Genomic DNA, 17,813 nt, shown 5'->3' with positions numbered 1-17,813 from the left:
GTCTTTACGGGAAATAGTGTTGCCTGGAATCTCTCACGAATCTTACCACGTGCCGTGACGTCGTTGACCATATTTGGTGAGAGTTTCCTCCTGAGCGTAACACATCGGGATTCCTCAGACAGCTTCATCTCATGAGCTGATACCAATAGTTCTGCTCCGTGTTTTCTGGTTTCTTTTCTTTTGTGGGAACACTATTACTATTACTACTACTACTACTTCCTGCTCCAGTGGAAGCACTGTTACTTATATAATATTGTGTTTAAAAAATCTACTTGAGCAAAAAAAAAGAAAAAAAAAGGTATAGTTATTTATATTGCATTCTACTGTTATTTTTTTATTTTATTATTTGCTGTAGCTAAGAGATAAGAAAACTATTGGATGTGATCATTACCATTTGCTAGCTAAGAAGATGGGAATCATAAAAGAGTAGTTTTAAAAATCTGACTTTTTTCCATTTCTAATGCTTATGGAGAGTTAACAACATAAACTGTGGTATACCACTTTGTATAGCCATGTATCAAACTTGGCTTTACATTAACTTAATGTAAATGTACATTTAGTAATAATGTTAATCAATACAATAGTTTTAAGTAAAGTAAACTTAAAATTTATACTTTTCATGTTCATATTGATGTCAGATCTTATCTTGAAATAATGAAAACATTTGTATTCAGTAATGGATGTTATTTTAACTGAAGTTTAAAGTGTACTACTCTACTAACAACTTACATTAACATGAAATTATGGACTTTAAAGTGTTCTCCAAAAATTACAAATACTTTTACATTACAAGAGGAATTTCCATCACTTCTTTCAGCATATAGACCTACAGTAACTGTCAGGAACAGCAGGGAGACAAAAAAAAGGGCTACTCTAATAGCCTTCTCTTATATCTTCAATATGAATCAATTTCAAGGTTACTACAGTTATGAAGTAGATTATAAAGTGTAGGGAAGTTGGGTGCTTGTGCCTAATTGTGTTGAGGTTTTTGGCAGCCACTCTCACTTTACAAACCACATCAATGTGCAAGCATGCCTGTGGAGATGAGTCAATCAATTGACAAAGCTGTTCGTTCATTTCACCATCCGTTTCAACGACTGTTTTCTACTTGCAAGCACAATATAGCACCTAGTAAAGATTCAAAAAATGCATGCTGTAGATTCGGTAAGCTTAGTCTGTCACAACAGCTGCTGACCTTGCAGTCCCTGAGGACAGAGTTCCCGGCAAAGGCTGGTTTCTCTTAGCTGCTGACTGTTGCACCAGTCTCTCATGTTACTGCTAATACCACTCCTGGGAATAAGGATTGTCATTAAAAAAAAAACAATCCCTAAATTAATTGAAAAGAAAGTTTCTAGTTCACTCAGAAAAGTCTCCTTCTGGGAGTTAAATGACAAGAATACTGCAGATTAATGATCACATCTATATAGGAACTGAGACATTGTCGTTTACTCATAACCTTATGAATGAGAAAAGAGACAGTGAAGGGAATCTGAAGCTGCCAGGAGCATGTCATTTTACAAGGCCTATACCTGCTGCTCATTGACCCATTTAACTGCTGAGTCTCATATTTCAGATTTCAACAATATTGCACCCTGTAATAATGAAAGAACACATGCAGGATAGTTTTTATTTCAGAGTGGTCAGTGGTATCACGTGAAGGGAATATGGGTTAAAGTTGATTGCCAGATGACTAAAGCTTCAGGAATGCAATGATGAGACACTTGCTATGTCTCTGATCGTGACATGTCACAACATGTTGGCCACCATTTTTTTGTCTGATTACACCTATACGCACCCACCTGTTGTTTCGTTTCTCTTTTATATGACGAGGAAAAGTCTGCTCAATACATACTCGCACTTTGCTGAATAAAAATTATTTTGTCTTTATGTATAGCCACATCTGAGGGTGTGGGTAAGTTATGTTTTTCTCTTTTACTCCACATTTTCCCTCCAAAAGCTTTTGGATGCATTTTGTAGGGGGATGAAAGAAGTTTAGATTCCATTACAATTTACTCACCCAAAAAATCTCCACTTGTATTCATATAACTCATCCACACCCACACACTCATCCCACCCACACATGCTTATAACAGCATCCTCATGCTACACTTGAATTTTACTTGGTTTAGTGGGTGTTGCAGTACATGCCTTGTTCGTTCATGTTTAAGAACAACAGGTAGATTATTTTACTATGACTGTACAGTGTAGTTTTAAACATCACTGTACAGAGACTGCACTGATTGTCTCAGTCATGGTTTACACTGTATATGTCATTTCTATTACGCTAAATTAACAGTGTGTACAAGTAATAAAATTGAATGATATTAAATGCTACTATAATCCAAATACAGTGTTTTCACTGTACATGGTGTGGGAAATATAATATAATATAATATAATATAATATAATATAATGTTTTAGCAGTAAAATGTACTGAGGTACTGATCCTGAAGCACTGTCTCTTACAACAGAGGTAGGAAAAGTACAGAGCCTTAAACTTATCAATCAATATGAATAAGTCCTGAACTCAAATATTAAAGTAAAACCGTTTTTGAAGTATTAGCAACCAAATGTTCTCAAGTACTGAACCCAATATTGTCCCTGATGGCAGTTCCATCAGTGTATGACTGTGTGAATGTATGTGATGTATGAATGTGTGAGTGAATGGGTGAATGTGGCAAGTATTGTAAAGCGTTCTGAGTGGTCAGTAAGACTAGAAAAGCGCCATATGAGTGCTATTCCATTTAAGTAGCAAAAGTTAAAGTAGCAGCATTGCAGCTACTCCAGATGGAGCTATATTTAAGGCTACAATTTAGTAGTTTAAAATTTTATGAACCCACCATATATTGTTATATTCAAAGTTTTAATCTACAAAGTGTGTAGTGACCATTCAACCACATGGGACACACAGAGAAGAGTAAAAAGTATAATAATTCCCTAAAATGTAGTGAAATATAAATTTGCTCAAAATGAAAATGCTCAAAGTACGATTATAAAGTAAATGACTTTTTTCCTTGAAGTGTTTTATTTCTGATCTATCTAATTGTGGGTGTTATATGTTGTACAGACTGTAAAACACTCTGAAGCAAACTTGTGATTTGTGACTATATGTTAAATAAAACTGACTTGACTTGATACATTAATCTGTAATGAGCAGCCTATAACAATATCATAGGTGGTCTAGCAATGCAAAAGTAAGGAAAAGCTGGATTACGAACTGGGCAAAGCAGGTGTCAGAAAAATGTAGAATCACAAGTAGTCATTATGCAGCATGGCCAGCCTGTCATTGTTATGTATTATACAATTGTATTATCATTATTCCTGTATTAACATCTGAGCAGAATTTTAATGTCATAGCAGTTTGAGGTGAGGCCAGTTCTACCTTTTTATATAGCTAGGCCTACTATCAAGTGATTTTATCAGTAAAAAAAATTATTTTACAAGCTCATCATTTGTGTGTAAAATTTGAATCTGCAAAGTAACAGTAGCTTCTTAAATTGTTAAACAAATAAAGTGATTTAAAGATTGCAATACTTTCCTCTGTTGTGAAGTTTAAGTAAGCTATAAACTAGCTTAAGTAAAGTACAAGTGACCTAAAAAGTGTACTACTTGAGTTAATGTACATTTATGTAATTTACCCCACACCACTGAGGATCAATTGTAGCTAAAGTCGTGTTTTATGAGTTTACTGTGTGTTGCATGTAATATTATATCCTGCACAACAGCAATTATTTACTTAAGTAGAAGAGCTGAGTTCTTGTTCCACTACTGTTGTCCAGACATGTATAGTTTGTGGCTCCTTAATGTTGAAATGTAACCTACCAGGCTGTCTCCACAAAACACAAAAGTCAGACATGACAGGTAACACATGGCAGTGCTAGTATTAGCTCTTACTGTGTGTATTGGTGCAACTGTGTACTCTCTGAAGTACTTACATGTTTTCTGCCACGCAGGCACAGCGAAGTCAGCCAACCGCAGTGGATGGGTGGGATCAGCCCTAACATTCTGATAGCCACGTAGCTAGCTACCAACGTTAGCTGTGTAGGTAAGTGCTCTCACTCTCGGTATTTTCTTCATAATTGTAATATTATTCCTCAGACAAGCTGTGTGAGCATTTACTAGGATACGGATTAAAGCAATTATATCGCCTCTCCTGATACGCAGATTATCAGATGAAAATATGATGTTATTAATTTAGCTTATCCGGCTAGGTAGCTAGCATCAACCGACAGCAACAGTGGTTCCGTTAAATAAGTTTATAAGAAGGTTAGCTGGGTAGCTAGCATAAAGTGTTGTGAGCTAGACTGTTATTGGTATCAAGTCAGTGTTAGCTTCGTTTAGTTAGCTGACCAAGACAAACAGAGCGTTCAATAAATTGAAATGTTGCTAACGTGTCATTGTTTTTATTTTAAGCTAACGTCAGCGAACGTTACAATGGACTTGCAACACCATGGGTACCGAGCAAGTAAGTGTAAAGATGAATCACCATCAGTTACCATTTTTGAAAAGTTTTGCAAAATATCCACCCACAGTAGCTACTTCCTATTTTCTTACAAACTCCACTGGTGATGTCACCTGGCTGGTGATGTGCCCTAAAAAGATGACCGTTTATTAGGCACAACTAAAACTAAAACTGATGGAGTATAATACAGCAGTGCTAAGGTAAATCCTACCTTCATAAGAGTTAGAATGTGTGCCCCCACTGATACACAGTACTGTGCAAACGGTTTAGGGACTTAAAGTAAACAGCAACATAAAGTTAAAGTAAGATGCAGTAAAGAGAAAAGAACCTAAATCAAATCAATATTTAGTGTGATCACACTTTGCCTCTAAAACAGAATCAATTTTTCAAGGTAGGTTTTGCAGGTAGGTTGTTCCAAGCATCTTGGGGAACTTGCCACAGTTCTTCTGTCAGTGTTTTCTGTCTCTTCATGTGATCCCAGACTGAATCCATGATGTTGAGATCAGCGCTTTGTGAGGGCCAGACCAATCTGTTGCAGGACGTGTTGTTCCTCTTGTCACTGAAGTTACTTCTTTATGACTCTTGCTTTATGTTTGGGGTTGTTGTCCTGCTACAGAATGAATCTGGGACCATCGAGACACTTCCTTGATGCTTGTGCATGATGGATGAGAATCTAAAAGATTAAAGTGCCTAAAACTTTTGTATGGCACTGTACTGTACTGTACATGTAATACTATTCAACAGCAGCACAAAACGAAATCCTCAAAATGTCCGTGAATGCTTTTCTACAGCATTTTGGCCAAAAAAATATTTCTTTGTGAAGGTAGGATCTAATGCAGAGTTGCATTATTTACTTTTTACACTACATTCGGTTTAGCTAAGGTTACCTAACAAACTGAGTGTAAACTTTGGATGACTTAAAGGGTCAATCATACAGTAATTGAACAATCGACATGGGCACATTTTTGGAGTAACTGTAGTGAAATGAAATAATTATCCTCCATTTTCTCTATTGTGTCCATCTTTTCCATAGCTAAACAGAGAGCTCGTGCAACTCCCCCCACTGCTGATTCTGTCCTGTTTGAAGACACCAGCTCTGCAGCACCAGCAATGAACAGTCAGGGATACTACAATCCTGGGTACAATATGGGAGGACCATCAAATGACATACAAGGAGGTGGTGCTGGAGTGAACAACCTGTTTACTGACCCAATGGCCAATGCTGCAATGATGTACGGTTCCTCCTTAGCCAACCAAGGAAAGGATATGGTAAACAAAGAGGTGAGGAAAAGTGGGATATTCATAGGGTTCCTCTCAATATGATATACAGTGCTGTATGTATTTGAATGGGGTTGGGGGTGTTAATCCATGAACCTATAAATAAGGTCAAGACCAATATTGAGTAATTGACACCAATTTACACAAAATATGCCTTGGCTGATTCAAATTACAAGTCACCAATTGTAATTACAAGTTTAAATATACCCTAAACGCATTCTGAACAATTTTCACATGGTTTTGAAATTTCTCTGAAGCCTTATAACCAAGCATACAGACCCAGACCCAGCCTGACTCTTAACCCCTTTCTTATTTGATAAGATATTAAGTCCAAACATCTGAAATATGCCAATTTGCTTTACAGCAGTGAATTTTTTTTTTTATCCATGCAAGTGGTTATTTTTGTGCCATTGTATTTAATTTTTGTCTGATAAACTGACTCGCTTTCACAAGTACATAATTTGAGGTTTTTCAACACAAAGAAACGCACAGATGTGTTCTTTAAATGACACAGTCCTTTCCAGGAGCAGCCTGATACTTTGTGCAGTTCAACTCCTCTCTAATGATGCTTTTCACAGTTCAAATTTTTACATCTTATAAGTGTCATTTTTAATGGACAGTTTTTCAGACAAGCAGACCTTCTGATCTGCTTTCTTCACCCAGTAATAAGGAGAAAATCATTTAAATAAATGCATCGCTCATTGATGGCAGATAAATTATACTGATGTTGTTTAGCTGGTTTGGCAACTTTGTTACGCAGGTGGTTCAAAATACATATACTGTGCGTCAAGGCAGAGTGATGCACAGTCCTGAGGGCAGCCACAGCCTTCTTTAAAAATGACTATGACTCAACTGTATTTATTAACTTTGGCAGATTGTTGATCCTCATTCATGAAATTAATGTTTGCACTTGCTCTCCCTTTCAGATCAGCAGATTCATGTCTGTGAACAAGCTGAAATACTTCTTTGCTGTCGACACCAGATATGTACTGAAGAAACTTATGATCCTTATGTTCCCTTATACACATCAGGTAATCAAAAGCCATTCATTCTGTCAGACTTTGTGCCAACGTCAACGTACAGGACAACACAAAACATTTAATAGTTAAAGTCTGCATGATACGTTTCTCTGGTATCATATTCTTAACCACTTATCACATTTAAACTGTGCAAACAAAATAATCAGCCACTTTATCACTAATCCAACTTTATTTATGAACATCATAAAACTGTGATTGCCATTGAGGATATAAACACACACTGAGCTCAGTTAATTCCCACACACTTTAACTTATTCTGATTGTAAATTAAGTCATTCTGTGCTCTGATACTGTACAAACTACACAGAGTGCAAACTCTCCTTACAAGAACAGGATCACATAGATTTTACTGTTTGACCCAAAATACTATTTGCTACTACCTAGTATTTACAACTGTTACAGTGTGGTTGTAATGTTAATTTAGTACCTCATGGCTTGGGTTTATTTAAAGCAGTAAGTCTGGTGATATTCTATATTTTTACTATTGTCAACGAAGCCTATGAAATAAAAAAAAAAACAGCAATGAATTGATCCTGATAACAAGTATCATCTGTGTAGCCAAAGCCTGATATACCATATTCCTTTGTGCCATGGACCTTGTCCTCCTCATCAATGCGCCATGCTGCTGCAGTGGGTGACGTGTTCCTTCAAAACCATCAACATGGCCACAGTAGATGTGGTAGTTTGAGTCGACCCCACATACACAATCCTGCTGCTGATCCACAGCTGAAATTAGTCCCAAACAAGCAATATACTCTAGTTTTAGTAACAATTGCTAAAAACTGATTTGGGAAATTATTCTTATTACAAATGTATATCTGCATATATACATTTATGACCCGTTTTTACATCTTCAGTTGTAACAAAGGGGCTTGGATCTGAGTACCACATGGAGGGTTCAGAAGTCAGAAAGTATTGAGAGTCAGACTAATACATTGTTGGTTTTGTCTTTTTTAATGGAATTTCATGACTGTAACAAAAATATAGAATATTGCTAAACTCATTCTCTGAAGGGGAGGACGTTCTTACAAACACATGACATAGAATAATCCGATCTTAATATCTTATATCATGGCCTTTCCTTTTAAATAACATTAACTCCAGACTTTAGTATCTTTTAAATGTCCAAGATGCAATGAAGACGATACAGATTTGTTTTGTGTGCTGTGGAACTGTGAGAGATTCTAGATCTACTAAACATCAATACATCAACAGCTCAGTAACATACTAAAAAAAGAGACATTAAGATGACATCAAGTGTGTTTTTTTTTTGCAGGATTTTTGATGTGTTGTCCCACAGTGGTTGAGATCTATTGCAGTGTAAAATGGTCTTTCTTGCTATGCCATCCACAGTAAACTGTTAAACAAAAAAGGCATACTAATGACAGCACTTGTTGTAATTGTAAAATGTTATTTTGCTGTAATGTAATATTGTTTATCTATTTTCTCTATTCTTACTTATGCAAGAATGGATCAGCTGCCACTGTGGTTTGCCTTAATTTATTATCAAGCTTTTGTTTTAATTGCCTTTTTATATAGTTTCTCACATTATTCCCTTTGTTATGGATTGCAGACCAAAAAAAAATTCAAATTTCTTAGCAAGTTTAATGTAGCTTTCACATTGTGATTGTCTAAACCATTTTATTGTTTAGTGTAAGCCAAGTTGTTCCATCTTGTAGACCCTTAAGGTGGGGGAAAAAGGGACAGAGCATCATTTGCATGTAACTGTTAGACTCTGCTGGCTGATTCATATTCTATTTGTGTGTTCTTGGTAGGACTGGGAGGTTCGTTACCATCGGGACACTCCACTGACTCCAAGACAGGATGTGAATGCACCTGATCTTTACATACCAAGTAAGTTTTCTATACAAAAATCAATAGCAGAGTATTTTGAGATGCCTGTATAATGTATGAACTCTCCTTTTGTCTTTTTTGTCTTTTAGCAATGGCTTTCATTACCTACATTTTACTTGCTGGAATGGCCCTGGGTATTCAGAAAAGGTGAGTAATTCCTCCTCATCTAATTTATTTATGTCTCACAATAAATATCTTTGTATTAAATAAGTTAAATAAGGATTGTGTGTTGTCCTTGTGTGAAGGTTCAGTCCTGAGGTTCTTGGACTGTGTGCCAGCACTGCCCTTGTGTGGGTCATCATTGAGGTCTTGGTGATGCTGTTGAGTTTGTACCTGTTGACTGTTCACAGCGACCTCTCAACCTTTGATCTCATTGCCTACAGTGGATACAAATATGTGGGGTAAATAGACCTTTGATGCAAATATTTTGAAATTCATTTATTCATTTATTCATGCATTCATTCATTATTGACAAAGCAAATCAGTGTGATGATTAGTTTCCTCATTCTGTATTGTAACTGAAGAAATCAAATACTAAATAAACAATTTAGACAACTTGATTATGATTCAGCTCAGTGGTTGAAATGTAGTTTTGTAAATAAGGATATTTTAAAATGTAGTTTGGTCCATGTCAACATTGTGAATGTTTTTCTTTATGTATTTTCCTCCAGGATGATCTTCACAGTGTTGTGTGGCTTATTGTTTGGCAGTGATGGGTATTTTGTGGCCCTTGCCTGGTCCTCTTGCGCCCTTATGTTCTTCATTGTGAGTATTTTGAGTCCTTATTGACATCATCCGCCACATTTATAAACTTATGTATTAATTAAACACAAAAAACCAAATCCACTGATTAATTGCTGCTCAATCTGACACAGTAAATGTGATTATTACACTACTATGAACTGGACATTTATGAGCTTTAAATAATCAAAACATTCAGCATACTATCTCTTTTATTATTTAACTCCACACAAGCATATTTCTATGCACAACAACTGGGGGAAATGATTAATATGAAGTCTTGCTTTTAAGGTGATGGTGCCAGGCGATGAGCATAGACTCTCAGAAATTACTGGTCCTGACCAAGAAATAGTTTGCCACAAAAACCTTTGTAAAACCACAACATGTTGTTTAAACTATTTAGTTTTTGCACAGTAGACATGAGAGTGGCATCAGTCTTCTCATCTAACTCTTGACAAGAAAGAGAATAAGCATATTTCCCCAAATCTTGAATGTTTCTTTCAATGAAGTCAACTCTGTCTGTATTTATGTTAGTCTGAATTGCAAATTTAAAGATGTTACTATCTCCTCAGGTTCGATCTCTAAAAATGAAGATCCTTACCTCTCTCTCCTCGGACTCCATGGGAACTGGTTCAAGTGCCAAACCTCAACTGCGCCTTTATATCACTGTGGCCACTGCAGTCTTTCAACCAATCATTATATACTGGTTAACCTCTCACTTGGTCAGGTGACCTTGAGGCATTTACTAACCTGAAGTCCATGTATGTTGGACCCAAAAAATGTGGTTGTTGAGTGTTTGTACAACTACCTTTATACGCTCTTTTGTCAGTAAACTCAAAACATGTGTAGACAGTGTTGAGCTGCAGCGAGTGTACAGCTTGTCAGATGGACATGTTCATAATGTAGTTGTTTCATGATGTAACAAGAAAGTGTGACACAGTGTCTCAATGGAAGACTTTTTTTCTGTTGTGTACAGTAACACTGACAAATGCTAATTTTTGGCCACCTAACTTTGACCACAAGGGCTTTCATTGAGATTTCTTTATCCTAACTTGGATTCAGTTTCATTCAGTTTTCATTTTATATAATGTCACTGGACATGCTTTCCAGTATTACACCTCACAGCCATACTACACGCCACACAGACACACAGACACATTACACATATGATCCTAATACCGTTTTTTTCTGGTATGTTAAAGTTGCTGCATTTCCTCTCTCCTCTTGTCAAACCTGGATTTTATTTATCTACATTTCACAAAGCATGACAATGTTTGGATTTTTGTAGAGAAAAATTAAATTTATTTAGCTTTGTGTATTCAATTTGACCAGTTTCTGATACTTTATTGTTTTCAGTACCAACAAGCTACATCTATACGCAACGTAATCCTGCATGAGTTTTATCTGACTTATTTACTTCTGAAGAATATTTGTTTCATTTAATAAGGTTCGATTTCTAAAGAAGGTGCTAGAGCTCATCATACGACCTACAGTCTATGACTGAGTCAGACATATTTTGCAAAGTTATACTCAGAGGTGGAAATGAACTGAAATTCATTTAGTTAGTGTACAATTTTGAGGTACTGGTGTTTTACATGAGAATTGCCATTTTGTGGGAATGAATGTTACATTTCAGAGAAAAATTGTGCCATTTTTGTGCCTATGTGCAGTGACAGCCGTGGCTGGAGGCATTATGTTTTCAGTGTGTCCATCAGTACTATTCTCATGAATGCAATATCTTGGTAGCACCTTAACTGAATTTCTTCAAATTTGGAACAAATGTAAGTAATGATAATACAATTGTGTAATAAATAACATATAACACTGACAGAGGTCATTATGCTGCATAATGACTACTTGTAACGCAACATTGTTCTGAAACTACCAGTGGTGGAAGTAAAAGAAGCAGTAGCATATAGTGTAGAAGTACTCTGTTAAAAGTAAAAGTAATGCATTCAAAATTGCTATTAAGTAAAAGTGCAAAAATATTAGCATCAAAATCAAAGTACCAAAAGTAAAGTAATGCAAAAATGCAATGCAGAATAGCCAGTTTCAGAATAATGTATATTTTATTATTGGATTACAAATATTGATCAGTTAATATGTACAGTGCTGGGTAGCTTAATCTGTAATAATACATGATAATGTATTATATTTTATATTAATAATCTGAATTCAGAGTAACAATAGCTGTCAAATAAATGTAGGGCAATAAAAAGTACAATATTTGCCTCTGAAATGCAGTGGAGAAGTATAAAGTGTTACAAAATAGAAATACTGAAGTCAAGTACAAAGTACAAAATTGTATTTAATTACAGCACTTAAGCATTTGAGTAAATGTATTTAGTTATAAATGCAGGACTTTTACATGAGTGCTTTTACACAGTGGACATGCTTTTACTTGATTAAAAAATCTAAATACTCTCTCCACTGGCAACCATCTATTTTTACCACTGATACTACTTCTTTACTTAATATTTAACGAGGTACTTTACATTGATGTTACTCACTGTCTTACTGCTGATTGGTCTGAGACTGTGCACTCGGAGCGGGAGCGCGCCTGGGAACGCGCACACTGCAGAGCGTCTTTTTCGTTTCCATGGAAACCGCGGACGGCAACACAGCACGGAGCGAGAGCTGTCCGACTCTGACTCTACTTTCAAACGCCAGAATCTCACCTTTAACTTTTCAACGACGTATTCTGGACATTCAAGGAGCTCTCACTTCTGCCACAATTACCGCTTTGGTAATTTGGTGAGTAACTAGTTAATATTTTTGCGTTTGAAGCTCTAGCTAATACCACCGAGTGGGTTACCTGTGAGGGGAAAAGGCGGCTTTCCTGACTAAATGAAACTTTATATTGTTCCGCCATTTGCCTACTGAATTGCTTTGTAAAGCCATGTGGTATCTCATGCAAACTTTCTGAGCGTTATGAATTTAATTTCACGTGCAGTAAGTCGATTAGTTTAAGCATGTAATCGATGCCAGCTCACCATCGATACAGCTACGAGCAACAATGACTTTTTAAAAGACCTGCACCTGTGCCCCTGGACACGTTTGGCGTTTAATAAAACGGGAGATGGTGCTGTGAGAGTGTACACATAGTGGACTTTGATTGCTAGTGGATGCACAGGGGAACGGATAGCTAACATTTAACTGAATCGAGCTGTTGAGCTATTTCTACTCTACACCTCTTTTTAGTGTAAAACTCCGTAGTTGGAATGAGCTTGGAGTAATTACCCTGCATGTTTGAATTACTGTTTTTGTTTTAAAAGGTAGTTTTTAAAGTTTCGTTTAATGTTCCTTTAAAAAATTGTTAAGGGAGAAAACAATACAAATACTTTCAGCTTAATTTCACTATATTTATTTCTGTCTACTCTGTGCAAAACACAGGTATTGAACATATGGAAGTGGGTTCTTTTGGGGGTTTTCCTTCGGATGTTGTGTACTACATATATCGTTAAGCCATACAAGGCAAATTTGTGATATTAGGCTATACAAATAAAATAGATTTGACTTAAGTCCTTTGTGCAAAGTTGCTCACTTATAATTCTAATTTGCATGAATCATTCCTTGCAACAGTCACTAAATTTATTTCTGTCATATATTTCAGCAGTGGTACAGCTGAATGACCCTGGAAGTTTCCTCTGGGAAGAGAGATGGAAAATAGCTCTCAAACACTGCCACCCTCCTCCCCATGTCCCACCACTTTTGGAGTGTCACTACCTTTTTCCTCCTCGCCACAGCAGACCTGCTCCAACAGTCGTATTTCGCTCCCACTTTCACCTATTTCATTCCCTCCATCCCCTACCTCACTTTCTCCAGCAACAGCAGAGTCCATTCACTCTTCCTCCCCGCTTTCACACTACACAGCATCTCAGTGCCTCGAAGGACAAAACATACAATGCCTCAGCTCTGCAAACGTATCTGACCAGGATGACCTGACCTGCCTCAGCTGGCTGCATCAGAGAGGCAACCTACTACCACTGCAGCCCCTTCCCAAAATGACACCACTGCCTCAGCTAGAGTCCTCTTCACCTACTCAGCCTCTTCCACCTGCCTCGTCCAAGCCACCCTACTCCTTCAGTAGTCTGATTTTCATGGCAATAGAAGATTCACCAGAAAAGAGGCTTCCAGTGAAGGGCATCTATGAATGGATTGTGAACAATTTCCCCTACTACAGGACAGCCTCTGGAGGCTGGAGGAACTCTGTGAGACACAACCTGTCCCTGAGCAAGAGCTTCTGTCGCATTCAGAGGGACAAGAGCCAGGTGGGGACTTAGCTCTTGGTTTCCACATTAAGAGTAACAGGGTCATCTATCAAGTATAGAGACTGTGCCTAAATTATAGGAGAAAAGTTCAAAAGTATCTGAAAACACTATCCTTGAGCAACACACTGAATCTAGATGTGTGACTTTGTAGCGAAGTCAGCAATTAAACTGCCCTACAGGGAAATTATTATAATGTACTCCACATGTTGGGGTTGTTATATAGTCTAATGTGTCAGTTTTGCTTAAGACTAACATCTTTGTATGGATGGTGCTGTTTCAGTGTTTCAAGTAGTTTTGTATTATTGTTTCAGTCAGTGGGGAAGGGATCACTGTGGTGTGTTTGTCCAGAGTATCGGCCTGCGCTCCTGGAGGTGCTGAGGAAGACCCACAGTTATCACAGCACTAACAGCAATCTGATAAACAAGCCTGCACTGTGAGTATAGTCACACAGGTTAAGTATACATTAGATATTCCCAAGTGTTCAATTGATCATTATACTGCATTAAATAAATAAAAAGCAAGCAGCACCTTGCATCTGGGTTAACTGTATTTACTTCATGACTAAAATAAGTGATTACTAAAGGTGGAGTAAATACATTTTTATGTTCATTGATTCTTGGTTTGGTCATTAGTCAAAGTCATGTCTAAATATTAATGGTGGTACAATTAGTTTATTACTTATAAAAAATAAAATCATTTCACAGAAGTTTTGATAATCAGTTAGGTTAAGTCAAGTTAAGTTAAGTCCAAGGAATAATGCTCAACATTTGCTTTAACCAGCTTCTAAAATGTGAGAATTTGCTGCTTTTTCAGATTTTAATATATTTGGATTTCGGGCTATTGGTCAGACAAAACATGAAATTTAAAAAACTTTTCCTTGGAATCTTTCAAATTGCAATGGGCATCTATCACTGTTTTCTGTTTTTTATAGACAAACTGATTAATAGATTTATTGTAAAAATAGGAAGATAAATAACCATTAGTTGCAGTCCAACTAAATGGGCGTGTTTTTCTGTTAATACACTGCATTTTTCTGGATTACCGTGTAGCATGAGCTGTAAGTATGATTTTCCTGTAGTGGGTGAGGTGCTTCTGAATAATTTTACATGTTAATAACACTCTGGCTTTGAGGTGTATTTTAAACACACATACATACAAACAAACAACATTTTTTTTAGATTTTATGTAGTTGTCTAACTATCTCGGCATGTTGTGTGCAGGTTTGAAGGAGCTGACTATGGGATGCCTGTAGTGTGTGACCCCATGGAGATCTCAGGTTCGTGATGAGGAGACTCACAGCAGGCTCATTTTACTTAATTAGCACATTAACATACATATTTGACCCTTTATGAATTTCTTTTGGTCTACAATGTATTTTATCACTGGAGTAACAGCTCTCTGTGACACTTTTATTACCTGCAGCTTTTCTCAGTCTCTGCAGCTTTCTCAGCATGCAACATTGTTCCTGTGTTTGTGTTCAGTTGCCATGGCAACATCCCTCCATAACCATGGCAACCTAGCAATAGTCTAGCTTAGTGTCCTTTATGTCCCTTCGTTTTATTTCCGAGCCTATGCACTATATTGGCCCACGTGTCCTCTGAAGAATCTGACAAGTGGTTGTTCAACCAGTTATTAATATTTGTGTCTTACCATATGACTCATATTTTGCTTGTTTGTCTACTTGTTTGTTTGTTATTTAGACCCCCTTTACCTACTATATGGTTACATTAGTTACTCTTCCTGGGGTTCACATAAATATATTTGAGACACTTGAATGACAAAGATTACACATAAGACACATACTATGACATTCCCATACTTGCAGTAATTCTTGATAGTACATAAGAAAAGTACTAAGACAAAAACAACAACATGATGACTCAAATCATTTCTAGTAGATAGCTACGTCTACATAATACTTATCCCCTCTCTGAGAAATTAAAAATAAATCAATTAGCAACTTAATCCACTAAATCACAAGTAAAAGTGGGACGGATAACATCCATAATCACATCTTAAAGAACAAAACAATCCTATATTAAGCAACAAAATTTCTTCCATAAACAGGTACAATCTTAACTTTTTGTTAAAATGTGTTGAATTACTTTGTGAAATCAAAATAAAAATGCTAATGGATTCCATGCCACCATTGCTCAATAACTGACTGTTCTCTGTATTAAACTATCTGGAGGTAACAGAAAGTTACCCTCTATAAAGTAATGATGCCTGAAAAAAAACAGATTTGAATAAAGTATTTCTGAGGTTGTTATTACCATGATATTTCTTATTAAGCACACTAAAGAGTAACACAGTTTTTTACGCCAAGACAAAAGCTCTTTCACTGCCCATATAGAACAAGGATTGATATGGGCGGTGAAATGTCATACGTACTATTTTATTATCTATTAATATTACTTTCTGTTGTGTTGGACCAAATTACTGAACAGTAGTCTAACTGTGTCAATACTAATACTTGTATTAAACGTTTGGTCGAACAGCTGGGCATAAATTTTACACACTGTTTTATGATTGAAAACTTTGATGTGATATTCCTTTTTTCTTTTATTGCTCATGCAGATCCTCTTTCTCACACTCTCCTCCTTTCTACCAACTCACCCCAAACCCTGACAACTGATAACCCAACTTTTGCTGAAAACCCACCGTGCCCTTTGACTCCGGATCATGAGGAGCTTGTCACCATGGAGTCGGTTGAATACCAGCAGGAGGTCAACGAGGAGATGGAGAAGGACCCCCTGTCAGATAGCGGGTACATCGAGTTACACTACTACCAGTCTCACCAGTACCAGTACCTGGTGCTGCCAGGTGACACCGAGCTGGACCTGGAGACTGTGGAGATCCTTCAGCTGGATGCCGAGGCCCAGGAGGCTGCTGGGTCGCTGCTGGATCTAGCCGGTGGTGGATATTAATTTGATTTCCCATTTAACAATCACAACTCATGCAATGCTTCAATCCAACTAGTCCAAAAAACCAACATAAATGGGATTTATGTTGGTTTGGATGGAGTGATGATGTTTGGTAAATTGTTGCTTCTTCCTAAGATGGCAACACTGCCCTAAGGCTTGTGTATTGTGTATTTAGATAACAATATAGTTCAACTTTACTGGTGGACTAACAAGACTATGGATCACATTACTTCACATGTATTCAGGCACTTTCAGCACAAAAGCTGAATTTACCACCATACCATGCCATACAATAACAACCTGGACAAAGACTTGAGAGTGCAACGTTAGGATGAGATACATGGACAAAATTACACTCTGAGATTTTAAAATGAGGGGAAAGTATTAATAGAGTATTGTCTTCAATATAATAAGTTTTTAGGGTTTCCACTGTGATTTTAAACAGATCAAGTTCATTCTCAGGGGTGGAAGGAGTGCTTCATTCCGACTCAAGTAAGTAGGATTTATAAAGCGTTGGAACCTACACAAGGAAGTACAAATGTAGCTCTTGGGAGAAATACATTGAGCAGTACACTGACTCATATCCACACTACTATCGTTTCAATATGAATATGTCTTACCAACCAACTCTTCTCCAATTCTTCTAAGTGGTTACCACCTTTTCTTTATAAGAATGTTTTCTTGCCACTTTGTGGGAGAAAAAAAATCTTTTAAAACAACCTTAAGTTGAATATCTTGCCCCTTAACAACATTGTTATTGTTCTGAAAAATGCTGTCTTTCTAATAGTAGTTGTGTGTAATACTTATCAAAAAATACTTTATTTATAATGTAGTTCCAATTGTAGATTGTACTCAAAAAGTGGGAAAGCACTACACAGTTACAATAAGTACTTCCAATTTTATATCTAAGTAATTTCTTCACACCCATTGTCATTCTTCAGATCATGTTCGCTACAGTTGATTTTATGTACATGATGTTATGTTACTGAGCCCTGAATGTCTTTAGTTATCTTTTAAATGGAAAACCTGGATATGATCTTGTAAGCTAAGCTAAGCTGCCTTCAATCAGGAATAGTGTGATTGGAATTTTGAGTTAAAATGTAAGATGAACTCACTGCCATTTAAACCATCTTATATTTCAGGATACACTGAATATCTGTTTGTAAATTGTATGTATTTTAAAATGCTATAGATTTTGTAATCTAACAAATAAAATCTGTCATGCTGTTATTGTGAATTAAAA

At 36.6% G+C, this 17,813-nt stretch overlaps 2 protein-coding genes across 4 annotated transcripts; both read left to right on the top strand.

Moving 5' to 3' along the window:
- The first annotated feature begins 3,962 nt into the window (after positions 1-3,962).
- On the top strand, positions 3,963-11,203 carry yif1a (Yip1 interacting factor homolog A, membrane trafficking protein). Of its 2 annotated transcripts, none has more exons than XM_022759817.1 (9): positions 3,963-4,045; positions 4,414-4,465; positions 5,496-5,743; positions 6,667-6,771; positions 8,556-8,634; positions 8,724-8,781; positions 8,880-9,035; positions 9,306-9,399; positions 9,948-11,203. In XM_022759817.1, exons 2-9 carry the CDS (start codon positions 4,435-4,437, stop codon positions 10,104-10,106), a joined length of 930 nt encoding a protein of 309 aa, XP_022615538.1. In that variant the 5' UTR covers positions 3,963-4,045; positions 4,414-4,434; the 3' UTR covers positions 10,107-11,203. The 2 variants fall into 2 exon arrangements, with proteins under 2 accessions (XP_022615538.1, XP_022615539.1); XM_022759818.1 differs by having other exon boundaries at positions 3,997-4,041.
- A 786-nt stretch (positions 11,204-11,989) lies between these two features.
- On the top strand, positions 11,990-17,739 carry LOC111232619 (forkhead box protein N2-like). Of its 2 annotated transcripts, none has more exons than XM_022760219.1 (5): positions 11,990-12,129; positions 12,992-13,646; positions 13,958-14,079; positions 14,867-14,922; positions 16,224-17,739. In XM_022760219.1, the coding sequence occupies exons 2-5, from the start codon at positions 13,035-13,037 to the stop codon at positions 16,571-16,573; spliced, it is 1,140 nt and encodes a 379-aa protein (XP_022615940.1). In that variant the 5' UTR covers positions 11,990-12,129; positions 12,992-13,034; the 3' UTR covers positions 16,574-17,739. The 2 variants fall into 2 exon arrangements, with proteins under 2 accessions (XP_022615940.1, XP_022615939.1); XM_022760218.1 differs by having other exon boundaries at positions 12,989-13,646.
- The last annotated feature ends 74 nt before the right edge of the window (positions 17,740-17,813 follow it).

The sequence above is a fragment of the Seriola dumerili genome, unplaced genomic scaffold (assembly GCF_002260705.1).
Source record: "Seriola dumerili isolate Sdu_G_001 unplaced genomic scaffold, Sdu_1.0 BDQW01000331.1, whole genome shotgun sequence".
Taxonomy (NCBI): Eukaryota; Metazoa; Chordata; class Actinopteri; order Carangiformes; family Carangidae; genus Seriola; species Seriola dumerili.
Note: the sequence above shows the minus strand (reverse complement) of the source record. Positions and strands in the feature narration are given on the sequence as shown.

Coding starts and splice junctions, on each gene's coding strand:
- LOC111232619 (XM_022760219.1), top strand. CDS start 13,035: ATGGAAAATAGCTCTCAAACACTGCCACCCTCCTCCCCATGTCCCACC. Junction 13,647..13,957: donor TTCAGAGGGACAAGAGCCAG/GTGGGGACTTAG, acceptor TTATTGTTTCAG/TCAGTGGGGAAGGGATCACT. Junction 14,080..14,866: donor CTGATAAACAAGCCTGCACT/GTGAGTATAGTC, acceptor TGTTGTGTGCAG/GTTTGAAGGAGCTGACTATG.
- yif1a (XM_022759817.1), top strand. CDS start 4,435: ATGGACTTGCAACACCATGGGTACCGAGCAA. Junction 8,635..8,723: donor ACCTGATCTTTACATACCAA/GTAAGTTTTCTA, acceptor TTTGTCTTTTAG/CAATGGCTTTCATTACCTAC. Junction 8,782..8,879: donor GCCCTGGGTATTCAGAAAAG/GTGAGTAATTCC, acceptor CCTTGTGTGAAG/GTTCAGTCCTGAGGTTCTTG.